Below are 24,299 nucleotides of genomic sequence, written 5' to 3' on the forward strand. Positions count from 1 at the left end.
TATCCTCCCCTGAGTGACACCCATAAACTCCTACCAATGGGAGCTTGCACAGCACCAAATCCTATCAAGCCTGGCTCTGCTGTCATGCCTAATTATTGTTTTTTTTTTTTTTTTTGTATAAAAATCAGTCAGGCAGGACAACAGAGCACTGTGTACCACAGGACACCTACATACAAAAGTATGAAAAGCATACTTTTGCATGTGCGCATTATTTACTGCTCAATAGAGCATCTGTGGGGGGTGTATGGATGCACTGGCTAAAAAGGAACACTGTACACCACTGTGTAAATTATTGTGTAAAGCTCAGTCAGAAGTGGACTTTTGTACACTGCTGTTAGGGACTACAGTCAGGATCCAGAATGGTAGTGTATAAAATCAGTTTGTAGAGGGGTGTGTACACCTGTTGTGTGCTGTGTCTATGAATATCAATAATTATCTTTTAATAAAAGAAGAAGTTTCATTCTGTGGCCTTAGTTCATTCACCCTTCCTATTTATCTGGCTACAGTTTTTTTTTTTAGCAACAAAAATTTCAAGGTAGCCACTAATCATAGCCTGTCTTAACTACAGTGTACAAGGTCTGGTGAACCACATGGAAGTCCATGGACCATTAGTCTTTAATTTACATTCTTATGTTTACACAATAACATACGTTCTACTTCTCAAAACAATAAAATATGTTAGTATACACACATGGCAATCTGGGCATCAATAAATACCGCTCAGGTAATCAGAAAAATCCATCAAGCAGCTTGCACAACTGTGTCATTCTTAGATGAAATGGGCATAATCATCAACAACCTCAAAAAACAAAAACACGCCTTTTCTGCAATCAAAAAATGCCTTAACATGATCAAAAATAATAATTCTCATAGAAAATGTGTTTCAACCCACAAAATCTGGTACTCAACTTGTACATACAAGCTAAGTGACAAGATTAAGGTGTTACTGCAAATGTCACAAAGTCAACAATTCACTAAAAAGGTAAATTATTACATAAGGAAGGACTTGCTATTTCAAAATCTGAAATATGGCATTTCTGATACTAGCTCCATATTCTCATGGAACCTACAAAAACTACAAACCTAAAAAAAAAATCTGTACAGATTTATCACTATAGCAAACAAAAGGCAATGTCAATGCCCAATGGTTCTAAAACTCAGGATACCTCTCCAGTTTTCTGGGAATAACTCTATGCACAGTATCATATTTTTGCAGATTCTTAGAATAGTTCCTAACTTTTAAAACTCACCAAAGAGTTCAGATCTTCAGATTCTAACAAGGCTACCACTTTACTCCATGTCATACCATTAAAGCACCCAAAAATCTGTATCCACACACACACACACACACACACACACACACACACACACACACACACACACACACACACAGTTCAAGAGTTATCACATAAATGTTCTGCAGTTCCTGCTCCAGTTTAACTCGCCCATGGTTCAGATACTTAACGGTGACTTAGTATGTTGACAGGTTTGATTTTACAGCATGTACCCCCCCCCCCACCTTTATAGAATTATCACTTGTAACACAGGCAAATACATTACAGAATGCACTCTAATGGTGTTTTCTAGAGTCTCCTTACATATTTTTTAATCTTAATTACCAAAACTAAGCAGTGTCTAGACTGCGACATCTCTTTTTCAGTCACACGCACTAAACTGAATTTAGGTAAACGTTTAGACAGGCAAAAGAACTGAGAGTCAAGAGAATTTTTTAGACAACATGGGATCAGTTAAAAACATGACTATGTGCGAAATTTTACGTACCCCCACAGGATTCACTATTGCAAATCCAGTCTCCACCCTCTTGGCAGACCTGCCTTCCAGTGTCACATCTGTATAGGTCAAGCTCCTACAGTAATAACTATATGAATATAAAACTGAATGAATATAGAGTACTTTTTCTAGCATCTTTAAAAAATGAAATAAATTTTGAAATGGCAGTATAAATTATGTGCACATATTAATGAATAACCTTACTGAGCACTTATTTAAAACTACTGTCCCAGTTAATCCATTTGCATTATTAAATAGCAAACATTAAAAAAAAAAAAGGATTAAAATAACTGAATGGGCACATATCATTTATTCTTCCATCTTTGCAGACCGCATCTTGCTGCCCTAAGTCTTTGCAAACTGCATCTTGCTGCCCTATCTCTGTCAAGACTTCCGACACTTCCACATACCCTGTTCAAAGTTACCCTCATTAACCGTTTGCTGACATGCATCCTTCAGGGTGAACCACCACTACAAAACAGTTACTGCACACCGTGTATAATGGGAAGACTGCATTCTACGTATAACAGGAAAATTACAAGTCTGAGGTTTTTTTTTTAAATTTTTGCTGCAACTTCTGCCTGCTTTATAAGTATGACAAAAATAATGTTATAAGAGATGGTTATAGTACAATTACAGAACATAATTGCATGGTGAAGGCATATAATGCACAAACTCATAACTGGGAATGTTCATTTATAGTCAGATGTTGACACAGAAATTGTATTTCTTAGAGAAGGTGTGTGTATGTGTGTGACAGCTTCCATAATGGAAGTGGGTCATTGCTGTGGACAGTGTGATGCTTATTTTGTGCAACTATAATGGTAAGGATCCACTTCTATATCTCGAAATACTGAAATCTCGAATTTCAGTAGTTTGAGATCATAATGTCGAAAGTGCAGTTTGTCGAATCTCAGTTTACCGAATGCCAAACAGGTTTAGTTTGGTTTGGTGTGTACTGTATTGTGTACCGTCTCTAAGGATATCGTGATATGGCAGTCAATGTTCATTTACGTCCGGGAATTTAGGTAGGTGTTGAATTTTAAGGGTTTGGGTAGACGGTATTTTGGTTTAGATGTTTGTGGGGAGTTTTAGGGGTAGGCAGGCAAGGGTGTGTTGTGTGTGTGTGTGTGTGTGTGTGTGTGTGTGTGTGTGTGTGTGTGTGTGTGTGTGTGTGTGTGTCAGATGTGGTGATTTTTGTACATGTAGTATGTGTGCTTGTTATTAGTGAGTGTAAATATGACTGTTTGCAATGGCAGTGTATGGCAATTAAAGAGTAGGTTTGTGTTATTCTAGGTTTTTTTTTTGAGTTAGTATGACCTCAGAATTGTTATATATAACTAGTGGGGGGCTTACCCCCCTGCATAAAATGTCTGGTCGAATTATGTAGAGTTTGTGTGTGTTTTTTGGGGAAGTTTGGATTTTGTTTGCGTTTATTACTTTACGATATTTTAAGTTTCGCGACTTTGGGGTTTCGATGCTGTGAAGTGAAATTCAAGATTTCAGTACTTCGAGATATAGAAGTGGACCCAATGGTAAGCACTAATGTGGTTAATGCAACCTACACTCACACGTAATCCAAGCAGACAAAGGGATGCTTAATGCAACCAAGTTATTTACTAGTTATGGGTGTAATAGAAGATTCAAAATTTTGTTCATAAATGCTACAATTCTGAAAGCTTACAACATTCATACAAGTACACGTTTCATGTACTGCATGTGTCAGGAGCTACTGTTTGCATTTTGTGTCAATCACCGATTTTTTCACTTCTTTTTAAATTTGAATACCTGGCAATCAAGGTAGCAATTCCAACCAATCCACACCGAAAACTTGTGAACTTGTGTGGCGTGTTATAAGATTTTATCTGCATGCTGGATTTCCTTCTGCATTCTGGCAAAAATCAGGAACCAAACATCCACAAAATGCATTACAACCTTAAGGACCTAGTGCAACAAATAAAGTATACTGAGATAAGGTAGTATGTGTCCTCTGTCAACCCCCCCCACCCCAAAAATGATGCATACAGTGGGTTACATGCCTCCCTCCTTGCAAGAAACAAAGTTTGCTCCCTGAAGTGCTGATAAATTATCAGGCTAGGTCCCTCTCCCCACTATTTTCTTCTAGATCCTTCACTGTCAAAAGCAGGTTATGCTTGATGAATTCTGACAGTTCTGTGATGGTTCAAAATCCTGGAATCATGGGTAGAATTAGTACAGGCTGTGTACAAAGACAAAAAGACACAAGTAGGAACAGTGTTCAGATCCATAGTGAAAGTGTATCAAAGTTCATCTGAGCCCACTGCTATTCATTTTGCTGATGGACTAAATTAGCAAACATGATGGAGGAGACAGATCAACAAAGCTATAAGAAAACTCTGAACAGGAACTTCAGTAAATAGGGGAATGGAATGCAAAACTGAAGGCATGTGGGATGAACCAGACGGCAGACAATATAACTGTAGTGGTACCAAAAGGCAAAAATTAGAAGAAGCTGAGAACTGAGACAGAAGGGAAAACAGTGGAACAAGTTAACAGCTTCAGGTATCTGACAGGGGTGGCTAAGGAGAAGTGAAGTCTGAAAAAGGAAGTCAAACCGGGAATCAGAGGCTGTAGCCAAGTGGAACAGTGTGTCAAGGGGAGTGTGTGACAGAAAAATATAAAAGCAGCTAAACATGAAGGTGTACAAAACAGTAGTGTGATCAGTACTCCTGTATGGTACAGAAACATGGGCAGTGAAGGCGGAGCAGATGAAGTACCTTAGATGTGTGGTAGGATGCACACTGTGGGATAAATGAAGAAATTATTACATCACAACAGATGCCACAGTAGCACCAAATGCAGAGAACGTCAAAAAGCACAGATTATGGTAGTTCAGGCAAATGTGTAAGGAAGTAGAAGAGAATATGGTGAAGGAGATTTTGGAGCAATGGGAAGAAGGCAAGAGGAAACGAGAACATGCAGCAAGGAGATGGACAGACTGCGTAAAAGAAGACCTATGACTGCCAAGCAAGGCTGTAGAAGAAGGTAAAGTGAAATAAAATACATCTGCCTCCCAGTCCCTATAGAGTGTATGTATGTATGACTGTGTATATATATCACCAAGTATAATCCACTTGCCTTCCCTTCACAAAGGCTTACTGGTATACAACACTGAGATTTTGTTCAAACTACAATACAACATATACACCCTGAAATAAACTGGCATGCACCACATAAGAAATTGTATACAATTTAATTTTTAAGGATGCTTTTGCCTAGCACAGCACAATGTCTCAGCTTTAGGAAGAGAAATTAAAACTTAAAGATAAAATAATCTGACAATAATAACTTGATACACAGTCCGTCTTTATGTGAAAAACTATCAAACAAAATCTTCTATTCTAACAATTTCTGCGTCCAATTTTAATTCTTGGTTTATGATAAAACACTACATACAAAATAAGTGATTATGTGGGGGGACAGCAAAGGAGTTTAGCGTAAACCAGAAACCTGTGGCTACTGGGGAAGCAAAGCATCTAGAATTTGGCAGATCCTGAAATAAGCGCTGAACATGCAGCCTTAAACCTCTATATTGTCCCCAACTTTAATGACCCAAAATTTTGCCTCAAATTTTGTTCTCTTCCTCATAACATTTGTACTTGTGACAAATCAGTGAGAACTACAACCTTTGAATAATGTAACACATTTATAGAGGTCTTGCACTTCAGAAGAAACCTACTAAAACATACAGTCTTACTCCATCTACTCTCCCAGTGACTAGTACCAATATCTTAGCAGCTTCCCATATTTGGAGCTTTTTCCCATGATTTCTGAATTAGCCAAACCAAGAGGTAAAAAGGTCACACAGACAAAGCAGTCACTAAAAACTGTATGACCCAGCCATGCTAGAGTCGTCACTGTGCAATAACTTAAAGGTATTATAATGGAGATCCATAAAATATATGCAAATAACCCCTTCAGGCCATACCAGTGTTTAGCTATAAGGCTTCTGAAAATTCCTGGCCTTTTCAGCCTTTATGGGTACATTCATAATACTGAAAACTATGCAAGGAGAACACGGGTAGTCCACTGTACAGGGAGAGTGGAGAGCTTTTGGGCTACTCTAGCTAGAAATACACAAGAAACAAGCATCTCAAGGTTATATTGCTAAACGTTAGGAGTCTTAACATAAAACTGCACTCACTAGAAGCAGTCCTCACCTTGAAGACGCAGACATTTCTGCAGTCATGGAAACCTGGTTCAAGGCTGTTGAGAGCACCCATGTCATACTGGGTTACACTTCCTTCCACACGTTCAGACCACAAAGTGAAGGCGTGAAAATTAAAGGAGGTGGTTTATCAATATTCATTAAAGATAAATACACCTCCAGATTGGTTAACAGTATGATTCCCTAGAGATATTTCAGGCACACAAACTGTTGGTAGGACACCTATTAAGTCATTGCCAGCTACAGGACCCCCTCTATGTATCAGGACATCTACTTTGCCGATTTGGATCTACTTGACTATCAAGATACATCTGAACACTGCGGTTTTGGGTGACAACTATGGGTAAATTAGTCGTACTCAAAACTCACTTGCCCAAGGGTTCCTTAACTTTGTTAACTCCAGCACCCTGGACCAGCTGGCTGTCACCCCCACAAGGGGTGCCAACATCCTGGATCTGGTGCTTACCAATATGGGGGACCACTGCAGCACCCCTATTGTGAGGTCTTACCTGGTGACATCTGACCACAAATCAGTGTCAATAGAGGTAACTATCACACCAGAGACCCCACCCCTGTTAACAACTACACTAAAACACTTCTCCAAAGCAGATTATAACCTCTTATGGGATAGTATAAATTGGTTCATTGCACCCTAACCCTCAGATGGAATTGGCAACTATGCAGAGTTCTACACTAATGCTTTATACAAACAACTTTATAACTGCATTGACTAGGATGTACCGGATAGGACCAAAACAAGCTCCTCAAGGAAGAGCAAACCTGCCTGGTGGACAACTGCCATTAACAGGCTTTACAATAAGAGGAAAAAATTGCTGTCTAAGAGTAAGAGGGAGCGAGCCCTTATGAACTGCAAACACTCCATCCTCAGTTTAAACAAGCAAATAAGACCTTGTGAAGTCCTCCAAATGAAACTATGAATCCAGCTTAGCTTCCTCAACTAAGAACAACCATAAGGCATTTTTTAGTTACATATGTAGCCTAAAAGGAAAGGCCCTGATTTGTGCTGAACTGGTAGTTAATACCACATATACTAAGCCAGTGGACACAGCTAACCTGCTGGTTGACAGGTTCTGTGAAAACTTCACTCCCCTGTCCCCCGCCACACGTACCCCATAACATCCCTAGCACCTGCCCCCTACCTTGTACCTCTAAAGAGCAGGTTGTAAACACCCTCTCTAAGGCCAAATACACAACATCTATGGGACCTAACATTCCAGGCTGCTTCCTACACGGGCTCCAACAAGAATTAGCAACACCATTGGGTACTCTTTTTAATTAGAGTCTAAACACCAGCTTTGTCCCAGCTGAATGGAAAATGGCTACCGTTATTCCCTTGCACAAAGGTGGTACTTCAAATGACCCTGGGAACTACAGACCTATTCGAGTGACTAGCCTTATTTGCAAGGCTGTGGATCGAATCACCATGGATCTTAACAAAACCATACCAAACATTTGACCCTATTCAGTTTGGAATTCAAGGCCATCCCCAACGCCCTGCATGAGGGGAAATCTTTGTATAAAGCCTACCTAGACTTAGGCAAGGCTTTTGACACTATCCCCCACTCGGGCATCAGTGACAATCTCACCCAGCTAGGCATCAACCCTTATATTGTTAGATGGGTCTCTAACTGGCTCACTGATATATATATATATTAGTTAAAAATAAAGGAATCCACCTCTGTAACCAGTGGTGTTTCACATGGATCAGTCCTGGAATCTAATTATCAGAAGTACAAGCAAAAACTAAAGGTCTGTGGCTGACAAAGTTTGCTGATGACTGCAAACTGGGAGCGGTCATAAAATCTCCAAATGATGTCAACATCCTACAAGAGAGTCTTACATAAACAAATGATTGGTGCCAAAATCATGGCCTTAAACTCAATGCAAAAAATGTATCATCCTTTTTCGGTAACAGCGATGCTCCACATCAATAGCAACACCCAAAGTATGAACTCAGTGGTGACAGACTTGGGCCCATAGGTTGACAGCAATCTTAGCTTTGATCACAATGTCTCCATAGTTGTAATAAGGGCATTCTACACTGCTCATCTCATAAGTAAGGGCATTGCCTCCAGAAAAAAAGTTATAACCTCCCTGTACTCTTCCCACATCAGGCCAATACTTGAGTGAGTATGATGTCCCTTTTGGTATGTACCTTTCCAAGCACCTGGAGCAACTGGAGAAACCACAAAGGTTCCTCACAAGGAAAACTGAAGGTCTTCAGCATCTGTCCTATGTGGATCATCTGAAATCACTGTCACTTTATTCAGTTTCACACAGACTACTCAAAGGCAGTCTCTGCCTTGCATATAAGGCAATCTCTGACCCTGCTTTATTGGAAACGCTGCATATCCCCAAGTCAAGTGATGCCCTTACATTCACCACTGCAGTATTCATAACTATATGGGATTCCCTGCTGTGAAGCCCGTTGTCCAGCCAAGCTACTATTGCTTTAAGGTACGCTGAACGTACTTACACAAGCCACGCATAGCGTAAGGCATACAGGTGACATTCAGGCATACCATCCTAAGAATGTCTTTGCCGCAAGCCCAAATGCTGTTTTTAACTGTCAGTCTGTTTGCCTCCATCTGTTTTTTTTTTGTTTATTGGAACTCCAGTTTGCTGAAGTCTTCACTGTTGCAGATAAATAACCAGTTGAGGTTTTTGTTCCTTTACTCATTTTTTGGTATGGTTTGGGGGGGGGGGGGTTGCCATCCAGGAAGGGTAACTGCCAGTGTTGGAGACAGATTCCCCATAAAGACCACCACAATAAGTGCCTTTCCTTGCCTAGGAACTTCTCATGACTGTATGTCTTGTTCTATTTGTCAGGGATTAGTCCCAAAAACCCTTTGTAGTAGGCTTTCTTCCCTTTCACTGTATCTTGAGAACCAGCATCTTATGCTGCTTGCTAAAGCTACAAAGGATGAAACCTCCTGCCCAGAGGGTCCAAGTTGGAGGCTGGCAAGGAAAGGATCTGGCAGGCTGCACGCCCGAATAGGCTTTGCAAGCATCTGCTTTTGGGTGTTCAGGGGGAACCACGGCGTGGATTGTTTCATAGTTTGTAATTAGGAACGAAGTTCCTACCATGGTTGTGGACTGCAGTCGAGTCCAAGGCCCTCTCAGTTTTCTAGGACGGACATCCCATTAAAAACGAAACAGAAAACTAGACATGTTTTTTCTGCTCCTAGGGGCCCATAAAGTAAGTGGCAGGCCTTAACTCGGGGGTTATTTAATGCCTTACTGTCGTTAAGGACTCCTCAAGGGGTGTGGGTTCCTGCTCCTCCTTGGCCTTTTTCTTCACCTAAAAGGCACAGGGAATAAAATTCCTCTGAGGAAAAGGTTACTTAATCTACACAGATTCCTTCTCCTTTAAACTACGGGTCTGAGGAGAAGGAGTCTAATAGTCCAGACACTCCTTCTGAGAAAATTTCCTTTGGAGACACGATCTCTAGGATGATGGAATTTATTAAGTGGGATTGTGTCCGGGTTTCGGATGTCCATAAGAGATACTATGAGTTACTGCAGATGGAATCTCCTAAACCTGCGGCTATTCCTCCTGTATTGCCTGCTTTACTAGATGTTTTTTCTAATGCCTCTAAAGCCCCTGATTCTCTGCCCTCTCTTGCCAAGAGGTCTGTGCCTGAGGACTGTTTCTTTTTGTTCAAATGTCCTACTGATGATCCCTATCTGGTGTCTGTACCTCTGATAAGCAGTCTCAATTGCTTCCTTCGTAAAAGTTACTGCCTTCTGACAAGGACAGCAGAACCATGGACAAGCTAATGTTTATACTTCTGCTACCCTAGCTTTTAGGGGTATTATCAGACCCATATATCTAGGGATGTGTTGGCTCTTCTTTCTCAGGCTTGTCAGCTTTTTTCTGAATCTTCCAGACTTTGACGGTAAATCTTCTGCCCTTTACTTGCTAGGGACTTCCTCTCATGTAGTTTACCATTCTATCAGATGTAGATGCAGCGGATGCCTCTTCTAGGGTTGCTGCTTTTGGTTCAGTACTGAGGAGGCATACTTGGCTTAGGCTTCAACATTTATCTAGTAATATTAAGACTAAGTTGCTGGATTCTCTGGGGAAGCAGCTGCTGGTTTAAGTCTCTTCAGGACAAGGGGAAGGCATTACAGGAGAGTAAGCATGTCAGTTTCTCTTGTGCCTAAATTTCAGAGAAACTGCCCTTCTAAGCCAGCTTTTGTTCATAGGAAATATCACCCTCCTGCTAAGGTAAAAAGGGTTGTAAATGGGGTCCTTCTGCTAAGGCCACTCAGACTGCAGGGATTCTCAAAAGCCTTCCTTTCCTTATAAATCAGATGCTGTCTGATTATTCAGCTGTTCCCAGCCACATTCCTCCTTCTCTTCCTATTTGGCTTTGAATCACCCAGAATTCTTGGGTTCTGTCAATCGTTCATCAGGGGTACTTCATGGTGTGGAATTCCCATCCTCCTTTTATGGGTATTCCTCAGCCTCCTTGGGAACAACTTCCTTTTCTTCCAGATGTTCTCCGAGCTCTTATCTCGTGGTACTATTCAAGAGGTGCCGGTGTCCCAAAGGGGGAAGGGGTTTTATTCAAGAATGTTTCTAGTGCCCAGAAAAGAAGGTACTTGGAGACAGATTCTAGACCTCTCTCTCATCTACCACCTTTCTGAAGGTGCCTACCTTTTTGGATGTTGTCCCTTCAGACCCTTTTTCCTCTCTTGCTACCTCAGGCCTTACTGGTGTTTTTGGATTTCAAGGAATGCTTATTCTCCATATTCCGATGCATCCTCTTTTCAGAAGGTTTTTGCATTTCTCTGTTGTTTCCTGGCATTTTCAGTTCTGTGCTTTGCCCTTTCTACTGCCCCAAGGGTGTCCACCAAACGCCTCACTCATGTGATAGTTTCTGCAGGCTTCAAGGGATCCAAATTTTTCCTTACTTGGATGACCTATTAATTCAGGCATCCTCACCAGAGATCCTTTTGCAAAACATTTGTCTTACAGTGTCTCTTCTTCAAAGTCTGGTGTTCACAATAAATTTCAACAAGTCTTCCCCGATTCCTCAGGATCATGTCTTTCTAGGTTGCAGGATTCAGATGGTGCCAATTCTGGCATTCCTGCCACCTCCAAAGGCCTTAATTCTCATTTCTTACTTTCACAACTCTTCTTCCCCTGGCCTCCATTACAGCCAGGGAGTTTCTCAGAGCTCAGGGGTTCATGGCTTCCACCATTCCGATGCTTTCTCTAACTAAACTTCACATAAGACGTTCCAGTGGTTTCTGAAGTCGGTGTGGCGTCAACATGTGCATCCAATAAACTTTACAGTTCCTCTTCTTCCTTGTATCAACAGGGAACTTCTGTGATGGATTCAGCAGTTGTCTCTGAAACCAGGGCTCTCTTTTCATCCTCCTCTTCCCTCTCAGGACCTGTTCACAGACCCTTCAGATGTGGGATGGAGAACAATGTTTGGCTCCCTGAAGGTTCAGGAAGTGTGGTCACCTCACCAGCAGGAGCAGCACATCAACGTCAGAGATGTAAACTCTTACGCTGGCTCTTCAGGCCTTTCATCCTCTTTTCTCTCCTGGGCCTATCAAGGTATTCATGGAGAATATCACAGTTATGTGGTACATCAACAAATAGGGGGGAACAAGATCTTACCTTCTTTGACGGCTGGCACTTCTGGTATGGGATCTGGCAGTCAAGTATCAAGTGACTCTTATAGGTTCATAGGTACATAACTAGGCTATCGGCCCTAGGGCCTATACAAGCCTAGCCAAAAAAATTTACCCTGGCTTTCGCCACCCAAGAAAATTATTTTCCTGTGCCCCTGTTGAGCAGAGCCACAGAAGTGATCCCTGTGGTGAATTTCCCATTTCCCATCCAATCATCAAGATTTTTCTTGAAGAGTGCTAATGAGGAGCTCTGTTTGACATAGATAGGTAGTCTGTTCCAGAGTATGGGAAGTCTCTGGAACAGGAATCTATCCCTCCAGCATGTTCTGTTTATTGTGGTGACAAGGTTTAGGTCCCTAGAGCGTGTAGCTCGGAGGATTGGGATTTTTTTTAAGTGGAGCCTGTCCAACAGCTCTGGGTTTGACATACCTCTGTATGTTAGGCAGAGATCGCCCCCGAGTAGGCGATATGCGATGGAGTAAAGCTGTAGTTTTTTGAGACGGTCTACATAGAGCATCTGTTTGAGGCCAGTAATCCTCTTTGTGAGGTATTTCTGTGGTCTTTCCAATTGTTGATGTCTTGTGAGGTACATACCAAAAGGGGCATTGTACTCTATAATGGGTCTAATGAGTGATGAGTAGAGTGGAACAATGACCTCTTTTTTTTCTGGATGAGAATACTTTTGTGATGAGATGAGCCACGTAGAAGGATTTCCTGACCACTGTGGCAATGTGATTATCAAAGGAGAGACTAACTGTCCACCTGTGTCCCAAGGTCTCATCACATTTTCGGCATTAAGTAGACTACCAGCTATGTGGCAGTTCATGGGTACAGAGTTTTTATTTGGCACCGAGCTTCAGGCCATGGCTTTGACACCAGGTATCGGTCTCAGTGAGGCCCTTTTGTAGTTTGTCCACATCGTTAGGGGTTTCGATTATGGCTCCTAGTTTGCAGTCATCTGCAAACTTTTAGCCAAAGACCTTCTGTGTTGGCCTGCAGTTCAGAGAAGTAGATACCAAACAGGAGAGGACCCAGGACTGAACCCTGTGGTACTCCACTTGTCACCAGTCTGATGTTTGATTTGGAATCCGCTACTTTCACGGTGTGGGTTCTGTCCGTGAGCCAGTTGGCAACCCATCTTGTGACATAGGGATTTATACCTAGTTTAGTGAGCTTATCTATAATTCCAGAGTGGGGGATGGTGTTGAAAGCCTTGGCGAGATCTAGATAAGCTGTGTGAACCATTTTACCCTCATTTATGGCTTTGGTGACTGCTTCAAAGAAGTCAATCAGGTTTAGGAGACATGATCTGCCTTTTACAAATCCAAACTGGGTAGGGTCCAGAGTTTGGAGATTACCAATGTCTTTGTTTACGAGTTCCACAATGATACGTTCCATGGCCTTGCAGACCAGGCTCGTCAGGCTAATGGGGCAGTAGCTCCCAGGGTCTGTCGTGGCTCCCCCTTTGTGGAGTGGGATAACTGTCGCGGTGCGCCATTCAGTGGGTACAAAGCCTGAGGTGAGGCTATGATTGAATATGGTACTTAGGTAGGGTGCCAGTTCATTCTGTAGTTTGTGTAGAACGCAACCTGGGATATTGTCAGGTCCCATGGATGCTGTGTTCTTGGCTTTGGAGTGTTTTTTTACCTGTGCAGCCGTGATTATAGGAACTTTGCATTCTTCCGGTATAGAGATGGGCCCTCTAGGGAGTGAGAGGGGGGTAAAGTTAGCACTGAACCTATCTGCTAGGATGTTGGCAATATCAGTTGGTTCTATATATTTAGTGCCATTGTGCTATAACTCAGAGCAGATCTGAGTGTTCTCATTTACATTCTTGACATAGCTATAGAATGCTTTGTGGTTGTCTTTAGAGTCAGTGGCAATTTTGTTTTCGTAACTAGCTTTGGAGGATTTTATGAGGGACCTCAGCTTCTTACTGAGGTTGACCAGGGAGTTCCTCCAGTCATGGGATTTTACTCTTTTTTTTTTTTTTTTTTTTTTGCAACAGGCAGGTTATATTCGCAGGTTATATTCTTTCAGATCAGTGTACATTGTGGCAGACAATCTGAGCAGGTCCTTCTCTCAATCCCTCGAATGGATGCGTCCTTCACTCAATCCCACGAATGGATGCTTCACAGGGATGTGTTTCTGGACACTGTTCACCAGGTGGGGTACTCCTCAAGTAGATCAGTTGCTCCCTCTGAACAGACAACTTCCTCTGTTCTGTGCAAAAGTCCCAGGTCCTCTGGTATGGAAGGTGGACGCCCTCTCAATTTCTTGGATTCAACAGGATGCTCCCAAAAATCTCCTTGGTGACACCCTTTTGGCTGCTACAGCAATGGTTCCCTCTACTTCTGCATCTAGTCAAGGGCAATCAGCACAAGTTACCTCACAGGGTGGATCTACTCACACAAGACAAGGGATCTCTCATCCATCCCTACCTGCCCACGCTTCAACTGACACTGTGGGTGACAAAGTTTTTATCTCTCATAAACACCTTTTTTCTGATGACATGCTGCAGGAGGCCAGGAAACCTACTACTAGGAAACCCTACTTATCTAAGTGGAAGAAGTTTTCTATTTGGTGTCTTTCCCGTGACCTGGACGCACATTGTGGAGGTTTCTTTGGTTCTCTTATTTGTGCGAGTTGCTCAATGCTGGTTTGGCCTATTATTCTATAAAGGCCCACTTATCAGCTCTTTCTGCTTGTCTACCTTTATCTTCCCCATTAGTTTCTAGATTTGAGGCAAAGCAATTTCTTAAAGGCGTCCTTAATATTAGCCCTCACAGGAAGCCTGTTCCTCCTCCCTGGGATCTTAATTTTGGTCTGGAGAAACTGACTCAGGCTCCTTTTGAGCCTGCTGTTTCAGCTTCCTTGCAATATTGTTCTTGGAAGACCGTTCTTTTGTTAGCTCTTATTCTGCCAGACGGGTGACAGAGTTGCAAACCCTTATGGCTTGTCCACCTTTTTTGATATTTCATGAGGACAAGGTGTCCTTGCATACTAATCCTTTTATGCCCAAGGTGGTTAAATGGGTTGTCAATCAGTCTATTAATCGGTCTACTTTTTTTCCTCCCTCTCCGCAAACTGACAGTGAGAGGGTACTGCATACCTTAGACATGCACAGACATTTCAGATTTTATTTGGATAACACTAAAGCTATCAGAAAATCTGATCAGTTGTTTGTTTCCTTTCATCCTAGGTCTTTAGGATTGGCAGTTTCCAAGCAAACTATCTCTGCTTGGATTTCAAAGGCTATTTCTTTTTGTTATACTTTTCATGGCAACAGCCTTCCTGCTTCTGTAAAGGATCATTCTACTAGAGTTATGGCTTCTTCTGGTGCTTTTTTCCCCCCAAGAGTTCAGGCACTAATTCTATTCTTGAAACAGCTACCCAGACTTCTGTGCCTAGCTTTACCAAACATTACAAGTTAGATGGAATCTCCAGAGCTACAGCTGGTTTTGCTAATGCCATTCTTCGTGGCTTCTTAGAAGGCTCTACTGCTGTTTCCTCCTCCCAAGTTTCTTCTTGAGCTTTGGCACTCTCCCATACAGTAATGGATACTGCAGCAGTGAATGTAAGGACATGGTACAGTTGTGTAAACAGCAGATGTCCTAGCCTTTGCCGCTGCAGTACTGAATCCCTCCCTCCATTAGTCTTTTTTTTTCCTTCCTGGATGTGCAGGTGCTCTTTGGTTTTCCTTTGACTGCTACTTCTATAGGGGCAATCAGTTCTGAGGATGGTATGCCTGTACATCACCTTTTTGCCTATGCTACGTGAGGAGTGTGTATGTACCTTAAAGAACTTTGGTAGACTGTCCGGACAACGGGCTTCACGGATAGGAATCCCATATAGTAATGAATACTGCAACAGTGAAGACAAGGACATCTACTGTTTTGGTAAGATTTTACACAACTCTAGTTTACTCGGTCTAAAGACCTTAACCTGGTATGTGACAATAGAACCTGCTGAAGGGACAGATTTGTCTCCCAGAGATTAACACACCTTTGGAGCAGACTCTCACTTTATGTCAAACACAGCACCTCATTAGCACTCTTCAAACACAATCTGGACGACTGGATGGGTAACTATAAAAATCACCACAGGGGTTCCACCTGTGTCCCTACTGGACACAGGGATTAGGTGCTGATCATGGAAATAAGGGTAGAACTTGGCTAGGCTTGTAAGGGCCCCAAGGCCATTAGTCTAGTAACTTCATATGATCTGTAGCGTGTCATCCTTACGGCTTAAATAACTAGGATAAAGCATACTTCCCAACTGTACCAAATTTATACTTAAATTGTAGCTCTATCCCCGTTAAACCCTCCTATACCAGTGAATTTTGGAGAAAAAAATGGGCAATTATACTTATTACATAAAAAAAAAATAATTACAGTTATACTGAATCAATTTACATTCTGTTTGTCTGTCACCTACTAAGTTAACAGTACAAACGTTTTAAAAGTGACCGTGACAATTTCTGGATTTGTCCTCGATTCGCTGAGATCTACGGGCTATATAAAGTATTGGCCCATCCTGTTTTCTTACCACGGGCACGATCCCAGAACAGCATTTACTAGGCTACAAGCATAAAAAATATTAAATATTATGTCTAACAAGACCTGTGCCATGAACTGCGCTTTCTTCTGTTCAACAGCCATCATCGTCTGTAATTCCGCCATCTGTGCCTTCTCAGAAACATCCCCACTAATACCAGAAGAGTAAAAATCTGTCTCCGGCCTGTACTCTGCCATTTCAATTAACTAAGTTGCCTCAGCGACAAACGTACGCCTTCTACCGTAAATAGCTACTTTTTACTTGGAGTGGTATCGTGCGGGAATACATTTACAACAACTTGTTAACAACAAAAGGGGAGGAGCTGTAGTAATCAAAAACAGGGCCAATGTACTACACTTGTAGTGTAAAGATCCGCCTCTATTAAACGGTACATAACGTAGACAAGACAAGAGAAAGTAATATTTCCGGGTTATACGGCTGGCGACCTTGGGGAAAAATCAGCGCAGTATGGCTTCTCTCGTTAGGTTGAGTTCACTCTACGCAAGGGGGGTTAAACGTGAGTTACTTTGTAGGATGTATGGATTTATGACGGCGTGGTTATCTTTCATGAATGTTCTTTCTGGATACAAATCTCTTATTTATGAGAAGCGAGGCATGATTATACGAATCACAAGACCTTGTCATTTTTTTATACTGACGAATAAGGGAGCTAGAATCCAATAACCCGTCTCTGCAATTTCATTAATTGTGTGGTTGAATCATGAGGAAAGCAACATACTTTGCGTAGCTAGTCAAATGCATAAATAGCCGCTACATTACATTATTAGGACTTGTACAATTGTACTGCGAGATTGGACGGTTACAACACTATTCATCTTTAGCATAGCTTGCATATTTAGACTGTGACATAGTTCTTTCTAACATTTGCTATTTTGTGATAGCTTAGAGAGCACTATAGTTAATAGTTGTAGACTTGTAGTTGAGTATGTGTGCGTCTTAACTTTGTACTAACTTTTTGACTGACAAGTACTAGTATTTGTAACCCATCCTCCATTTTTGCAAGTGATTAAGAAAGAATGTGCGTGTGTATGTATTTAAAATGGGTACTTTTCCGTTATCGGGGCAACAAACCCTTTGAGAAATGCATGCCAATGTAAAAGTTGCCGGTAATGTCAACGTCCGAACGTTATTTTTTGACCTTTGTCCAGATTTCTTGCGCTAAGAGATTGACAGGCATAAATGTCACAAAACAAGAAAAAAATAGTTTATGCAATACTATTGCATGCCCTACAATCCTCTACTCTACCAACCAAACCTATTTACAACTCCTCCCCAAGACTACTCTCAAAAACTGGCATCGATCAGTCAACAAAACGCATTAAATGTGGTTTCTGTAAGCATTTGACAGTGTTTATCACCAGGTCTTAAAAAAGGGTTAGTGAGCTACATATTAACAGGAATATGATACCATGGTTAGATAGGTAATTGCAAGATAAACCACAATCTGTAAGATGGTATGATACATTTCTTTTTAGCCAGTGGTAGTAGATGCCCCATCTCTTTATTGGAGCAATCCGCAGTTATCTGCATAGCTAGGTTACTCTCCCAAATGCAAAAGTACTACCCAACAAGCACTTCACCACATGTTACCAAATCCAAACTAAATTTATTGGGTCTACTACAACCTCTGTTTAATAATCCTCTCTGACAATTTTGATATCTATGCTAGTATGCGTAACAATACTGAACAAGTATTCAAAGCTAAATTTGATAATTGAATTTGATAATTGATGAATTAAACAATTTTGATATCTACGCTAGTATGCGTACCAATACTGAACAAGTATTCAAAACTAAATTTGATACTTGAATTTGATAATTGATGAATTAAACTTTTGATATCTACGCTAGTATGCGTACCAATACTGAACAAGTATTTAAAACTAAATTTGATAACTGAATTTGATAATTGATAGTTTTTTTAACTATCAAGATTAAGTGCTTTCGTTCAAAACATGTAGAACTTCTTCAGAAATGGTTGTAAGGCTGCTTTACTCCCACTGTAGTCCCTCCCAAGGACTAAAAACAAGTTTCACTCCTGCTGCATCTGTACCATCCCAGGTGCCTCCCAGTACACTGCTTGGAACCCTGGTTTCCCGCCACTGAGTTTTGGAAAACACTGAGGAATTACTGCTGTTACTGTAATCCCTTCCAAGGACTAAAAACAAGTGTATGTACCCTATAGTAAACTATAGTTCTACTCTCATTCTACCCTGTTGTCTACCAACCTAGTGAGATACAGCTAGCAGCCTACCATAGAATTGATTTTTCCCCTCTTATTTACAAGACTCCCCCCCCCCCCCCTCTTGAGTGCCTGAGGTCTTCCCTTGCACTTAACTGTTTGGCCCACTAGGTGGCACTGTCCACCCCCTAATTTTTATTCTACAATTGCTGAAAAGATCAACAGTTTGAAACTGTTCCCCCGATCCTAGTAACCCCCAGCTTGCCCCTTAGTTTCTCTTACATAGTCCCTACCCTGTACCTTAATACCCTGGAACTCCTCTCTGCTTCACTGATGCACTTCTGCTGCTTCTCTTCCTCTTCCTTGGCTCTTCCAGCTCCATTCTCCCTGTGGTCCACGCTGTTCTAAACTGATAGCTAGCCCCTATCTCAATGTCACCGTTCTTCGTGAGACCTTAAATTCCTTAGTTGCCCAGCATTATATCCCAAGGTTTACTGGCTTTCATAGCGGCATTCACTGCAGCACGTTGCCGATTTAGTAAACCGTCTTGCATCCTATAAACGCCCTCCTCAATGAGACACCTCCAAAGGCTTTTGTTTCACTTTGCGTCTGCTAACTGAGGTATTCTGTCTGCTGTTAGCCACCCAAACTGACCTGACTTTTGGTCACAAGACACAGTTGCATTGTGCTGTGAAATGGGGCTATATTACATGCTGGTAAGTCCCCTACTTAGCTGAGGTAAATGTCTGGTTTCAGGACAACATTATGCAGTACTGTAAAACGTGGCTGCAATATAAATTGGAGATACTCCTGCTTAGCTGAGGTTTCATCTAGCTTCTACTCTGTTATACCGGATGCTTTTTCAATGTAGGCTCACCATTACACTTATCACTTAAACCTAGGAATATTCCAATATTGCATGCGTCTTGTCTGAAAGTAAAGGTGGTAAGTGGACTCTTGTCTGCACAGTTGGTTTGCCGCCTTGCAATCTACCACTTTACCCTCTGGGCTACAATTAATGTTACATTTGTGCATCTAGATACCTTGGTGTATATATGTATATATCTATACATATATACTGTTAATTGTTAGAATATTTAAGTGCTGTTCCTACTATAGATTTATACTCCTGTTTAAATTCTACTACCTTGTATAACAACCCTAGAAGCATTTGTTTGACATTTTTAACTGCTACTTTATGTTGTACCAATAAGTCTACAGTCTAAGCAATTGCTTTATTGTTATTTCAATAGTTAAAATGTTCCTACTTCTGTTCTCTCTCCTGCATACACCCTTCTAAGTATACCCTCCTCTCCTCTTTCTCCTTCCTTTAGCGTGACGTACTGCAATATTTCAGTTTACTCCCGCTGCATCTGTATCATTCCAGGTGCCTCCCAGTACACTGCTTGGGACCCTGGTTTCCCACCACTGAGTTTTGGAAAACACTGAGGAATTACTGCTGTGTTACTGTAATCCCTCCCAAGGACTAAAAACAAGTGTATGGTACCCTATAGTAAACTACAGCTGTACTCTCATTCTACCCTGTTGTCTACCAACCCAGTGAGATACAGCTAGCAGCTTACCACAGAATTAATTTTTTCCCCTCTTATTTACAAGACTCCCCCCCCCCTCTCGAGTGCCTAAGGTCTTCCCTTACACTTAACTGTTTGGCCCACTAGGTGGCACTGTCCACCCCCTAATTTTTATTCTACAATTTCTGAACAGATCAGTTTGAAACTGTTCCCCCTATCCTAGCAACCCCCAGCTTGCCCCTTAGTTTCTCTTACATAGTCCCTTCCCTGTACCTTAATACCCTGGAACTCCTCTCTGCTTCATTGATACACTTCTGCTGCTTCTCTTCCTTGGCTCTTTCTGCTGCTTCTCCCTGTGGTCCACGCTGTTCTAAACTGATAGCTAGCCCCTATCTCAATGTCACCGTTCTTCGTGAGACCTTAAATTCCTTAGTTGCCCAGCATTATATCCCAAGGTTTACTGGCTTTCATAGCGGCATTCACTGCAGCACGTTGCCGATTTAGTAAACCGTCTTGCATCCTATAAACGCCCTCCTCAATGAGACACCTCCAAAGGCTTTTGTTTCACTTTGCCTGCTAACTGAGGTATTCTGTCTGCTGTTAGCCACCCAAACTGACCTGACTTTTGGTCACAAGACACAGTTGCATTGTGCTGTGAAATGGGGCTATATTACATGCTGGTAAGTCCCCTACTTAGCTGAGGTAAATGTCTGGTTTCAGGACAACATTATGCAGTACTGTAAAACGTGGCTGCAATATAAATTGGAGATACTCCTGCTTAGCTGAGGTTTCATCTAGCTTCTACTCTGTTATACCGGATGCTTTTTCAATGTAGGCTCACCATTACACTTATCACTTAAACCTAGGAATATTCCAATATTGCATGTCTTGTCTGAAAGTAAAGGTGGTAAGTGGACTCTTGTCTGCACAGTTGGTTTGGCGCCTTGCAATCTACCACTTTACCCTCTGGGCTACAATTAATGTTACATTTGTGCATCTAGATACCTTGGTGTATATATGTATATATCTATACATATATACTGTTAATTGTTAGAATATTTAAGTGCTGTTCCTACTATAGATTTATACTCCTGTTTAAATTCTACTACCTTGTATAACAACCCTAGAAGCATTTGTTTGACATTTTTAACTGCTACTTTATGTTGTACCAATAAGTCTACAGTCTAAGCAATTGCTTTATTGTTATTTCAATAGTTAAAATGTTCCTACTTCTGTTCTCTCTCCTGCATACACCCTTCTAAGTATACCCTCCTCTCCTCTTTCTCCTTCCTTTAGCGTGACGTACTGCAATATTTCAGTTTACTCCCGCTGCATCTGTATCATTCCAGGTGCCTCCCAGTACACTGCTTGGGACCCTGGTTTCCCACCACTGAGTTTTGGAAAACACTGAGGAATTACTGCTGTGTTACTGTAATCCCTCCCAAGGGCTAAAACAAGTGTATGGTACCCTATAGTAAACCACAGCTGTACTCTCATTCTACCCTGTTGTCTACCAACCCAGTGAGATACAGCTAGCAGCTTACCACAGAATTAATTTTTTCCCCTCTTATTTACAAGACCCCCCCCCTCTCGAGTGCCTAAGGTCTTCCCTTACACTTAACTGTTTGGCCCACTAGGTGGCACTGTCCACCCCCTAATTTTTATTCTACAATTTCTGAACAGATCAGTTTGAAACTGTTCCCCCTATCCTAGCAACCCCCAGCTTGCCCCTTAGTTTCTCTTACATAGTCCCTTCCCTGTACCTTAATACCCTGGAACTCCTCTCTGCTTCATTGATACACTTCTGCTGCTTCTCTTCCTTGGCTCTTTCTGCTGCTTCTCTTCCTCTTCCCGCTCCGTTTGCCCTGCGGGCTCACTCTGCTCCCATACCCTACCCCCAGTTCCCACCCACCCCACTGCTCCTACATTTATTTCTGCTGTAAATCCCTCCCCTACTCCACCAACCAATCCCCCCCACTCATCCACTCCTCCCCTACCTTCCTCCACCTGCCAATCACTACCACTCCTCCCCACCCACTAAAGTTTTCCTTCACCCTCCTCCCTACTAAATCTTCACAGAAATCATCTACCTTGCCTCCCCATACAATCATTATCATCCCATCTATCTGTATCCTGTTCCTACTCCCTTTATACCTTGCCACCTCCTACACCTACATCCATCTTCACCCTTCCTTCCTATCAGACCCCTCTCTCTCTACCCTCTTCCTCTTATCTCAAGAACACACTTTCATAACATATCCTCCTCTTTAGTTCAGTCTCATCCTCTCCACTTTTTCAGAATAAAACTTCTTCCACTCTCTAAATACTGCAAGCCTAAACTAATAGACTACTATTCTCAACTATATAACAATCCAAAACTACTTCTACCATTCCTCAACTACCTCTGCTTATCTGGGGACATGCACCCAAACCCAGGACCAAATTCTACACTTACCCTTGCTCCCCCTATCATCAATAATAAGTCCAATCTTAAATACCTAAAATTCCTCGCCATTAATGCCCAAAGCCTAAAACATAAAGTAACCCACTTTCATGGTTGGTTAAATCGCAACTTGCCCAACATTGTAGCCATCTCTGAAACATGGCTAAAACCTCACATCAGCAACCCTGAATTCCTCCCCCTGGATACCAATTCCTCAGATATGACCACATAAGTAGAAAAGGTGGTGGTGTAGCCTTAATCTACTCCAACCAGCTCTCCATCACCCCATACCCCAACCTCATCCCTCCAACAATGCTGAACTAGTAATAGGCCTACTAAAAGTAAACAACCACAAAAGTTTTTGCATAATTTCCCTCTACATCCCCCATGGAAATAACACCAGTACTCTTGAGGAAATCCTATCCTGGGTGTCCTCCAATATCAAGCTAGAGACCCATATACTTGGAGATGTAAACATCGACTGGAATAAAATCAACAACCCTTACCCCTCCTTATCCATCAATCTAATTACACCCAGCTAACTAACTCCATTACCAGGCCTAACAAAACAAACCTTGGTTCCATACTAGACTGGATCCTAGTATCCCATCCAAACAAAGTCATAAATTCCGGTGTCATACCTGACTCATTAGGAGATCACTTACCAACCTTCACCCATCGAGCTACCCCCTCTTCTCCTCTGTTATACCTGTTTATCCAGACTAGAAACCTCACAATCTTTAACCCAATAATTTCCCTGACTCCCTAAGACTAACTGGAACCCCCTAAAAACAATTCCTCTAGACCAAGCCGTTGAGTTTTTTTCAGTTCAACCTTTTTAAATATCCTGAACTCCCTAGCTCCAATAAGAACAAAGAGTAAAAGCCAAGACTGCCGAATGACTAACCAGAGACACCAAAAAACTTATGCTACAAAGAGACAAATCCTGGAAAACCTATATCTAACACAAACAGTCTGAAATTATACTTGGATACAAACAACTATGCAACCTTGTTAAAAAAACAAATAACTACAGACAAAAAGTCTTACTATACCAAACTTCAGTTAAGTAATCCAGAAAAACCCAAACTATTCTGGAACTCCATTAATTCCCTTCTCAACCCAGGTACTAAAATCAACCCCTGCCCAGACACCAGCAAATCTGACCATGAAATAGCCTCTCTATTCAATTCCTTCTTTTACCAACTCTGTAGCAGAACTAACCAAGTCCTTCCCCCAGAATAACCTTCCCCCTCAAACCACCCAATCCTCCTCATCCCCTACTCCTCCTTCTTTTGACCTTAAACCCATCTCAACCTCTCGTATAAAGAAGCTACTGTCTAACCTAAAACCTTGCTCCAATGCCCCTGACACCATCCTATCCACCTTCCTAAAAACAGTCGCAGATGGTATCGCTCTCCCCATCAGTATCCTGATCAGTCGAGCCATGCTGGAATCATACGTTCCTAAATTATGGCGTTCCGCCTTTATTCTACCTCTCCATAAAGGAGGCAAAAATAATAGTACTTCAAACTTCCGCCTCATAGCTATCCTCTCCCCAGTCTCTAAACTCCTTGAAAAATGCATCCACCTTCAGCTTATGCCATTCCTAACCAAACACCAACTAATCACTCCTACCCAACATGGCTTCCGACCTGGCCACAGTACCATCACTGCTCTTCTCTCCTTCCTACACACTGTAAACCTCACCTGTGACTCTGGAAAAATAGTTTCTACAGTTCTACTGGATTTATCCAAAGCATTCGATACCATCTCCCACACCCACCTCCTAAACAGTCTTTTTAATCTTAATCTCTCCCTCAATACCTTATCCTAGTTCTCTAGCTATCTTTCCGACAGGTCTCAGGCTGTAAAATGGGAGAGAGGCTCCTC

General features: G+C 41.8%; 2 protein-coding genes across 2 annotated transcripts in view; one reads left to right on the forward strand and one right to left on the reverse strand.

The window, feature by feature from the left end:
- TIMM8B (translocase of inner mitochondrial membrane 8 homolog B) overlaps window positions 1–16,446 on the reverse strand; it is a 41,165-nt gene extending 24,719 nt beyond the window's left edge. The window contains exon 1 of the mRNA XM_044081088.1: window positions 16,294–16,446. Within this exon, the coding sequence (XP_043937023.1) occupies window positions 16,294–16,425 (132 nt within the window). The 5' untranslated portion in view covers window positions 16,426–16,446. The remainder of the gene's footprint in view (window positions 1–16,293) is intronic.
- A 190-nt stretch (window positions 16,447–16,636) lies between these two features.
- Window positions 16,637–24,299, forward strand: part of SDHD (succinate dehydrogenase complex subunit D) — a 389,192-nt gene continuing 381,529 nt past the window's right edge. Inside the window, exon 1 of the mRNA XM_044081087.1 lies at window positions 16,637–16,745. Within this exon, the coding sequence (XP_043937022.1) occupies window positions 16,697–16,745 (49 nt within the window). The 5' untranslated portion in view covers window positions 16,637–16,696. The remainder of the gene's footprint in view (window positions 16,746–24,299) is intronic.

This window comes from Protopterus annectens, chromosome 8.part0 (genome assembly GCF_019279795.1).
Source record: "Protopterus annectens isolate FY-2018-M chromosome 8.part0, PAN1.0, whole genome shotgun sequence".
Taxonomy (NCBI): domain Eukaryota; kingdom Metazoa; phylum Chordata; order Ceratodontiformes; family Protopteridae; genus Protopterus; species Protopterus annectens.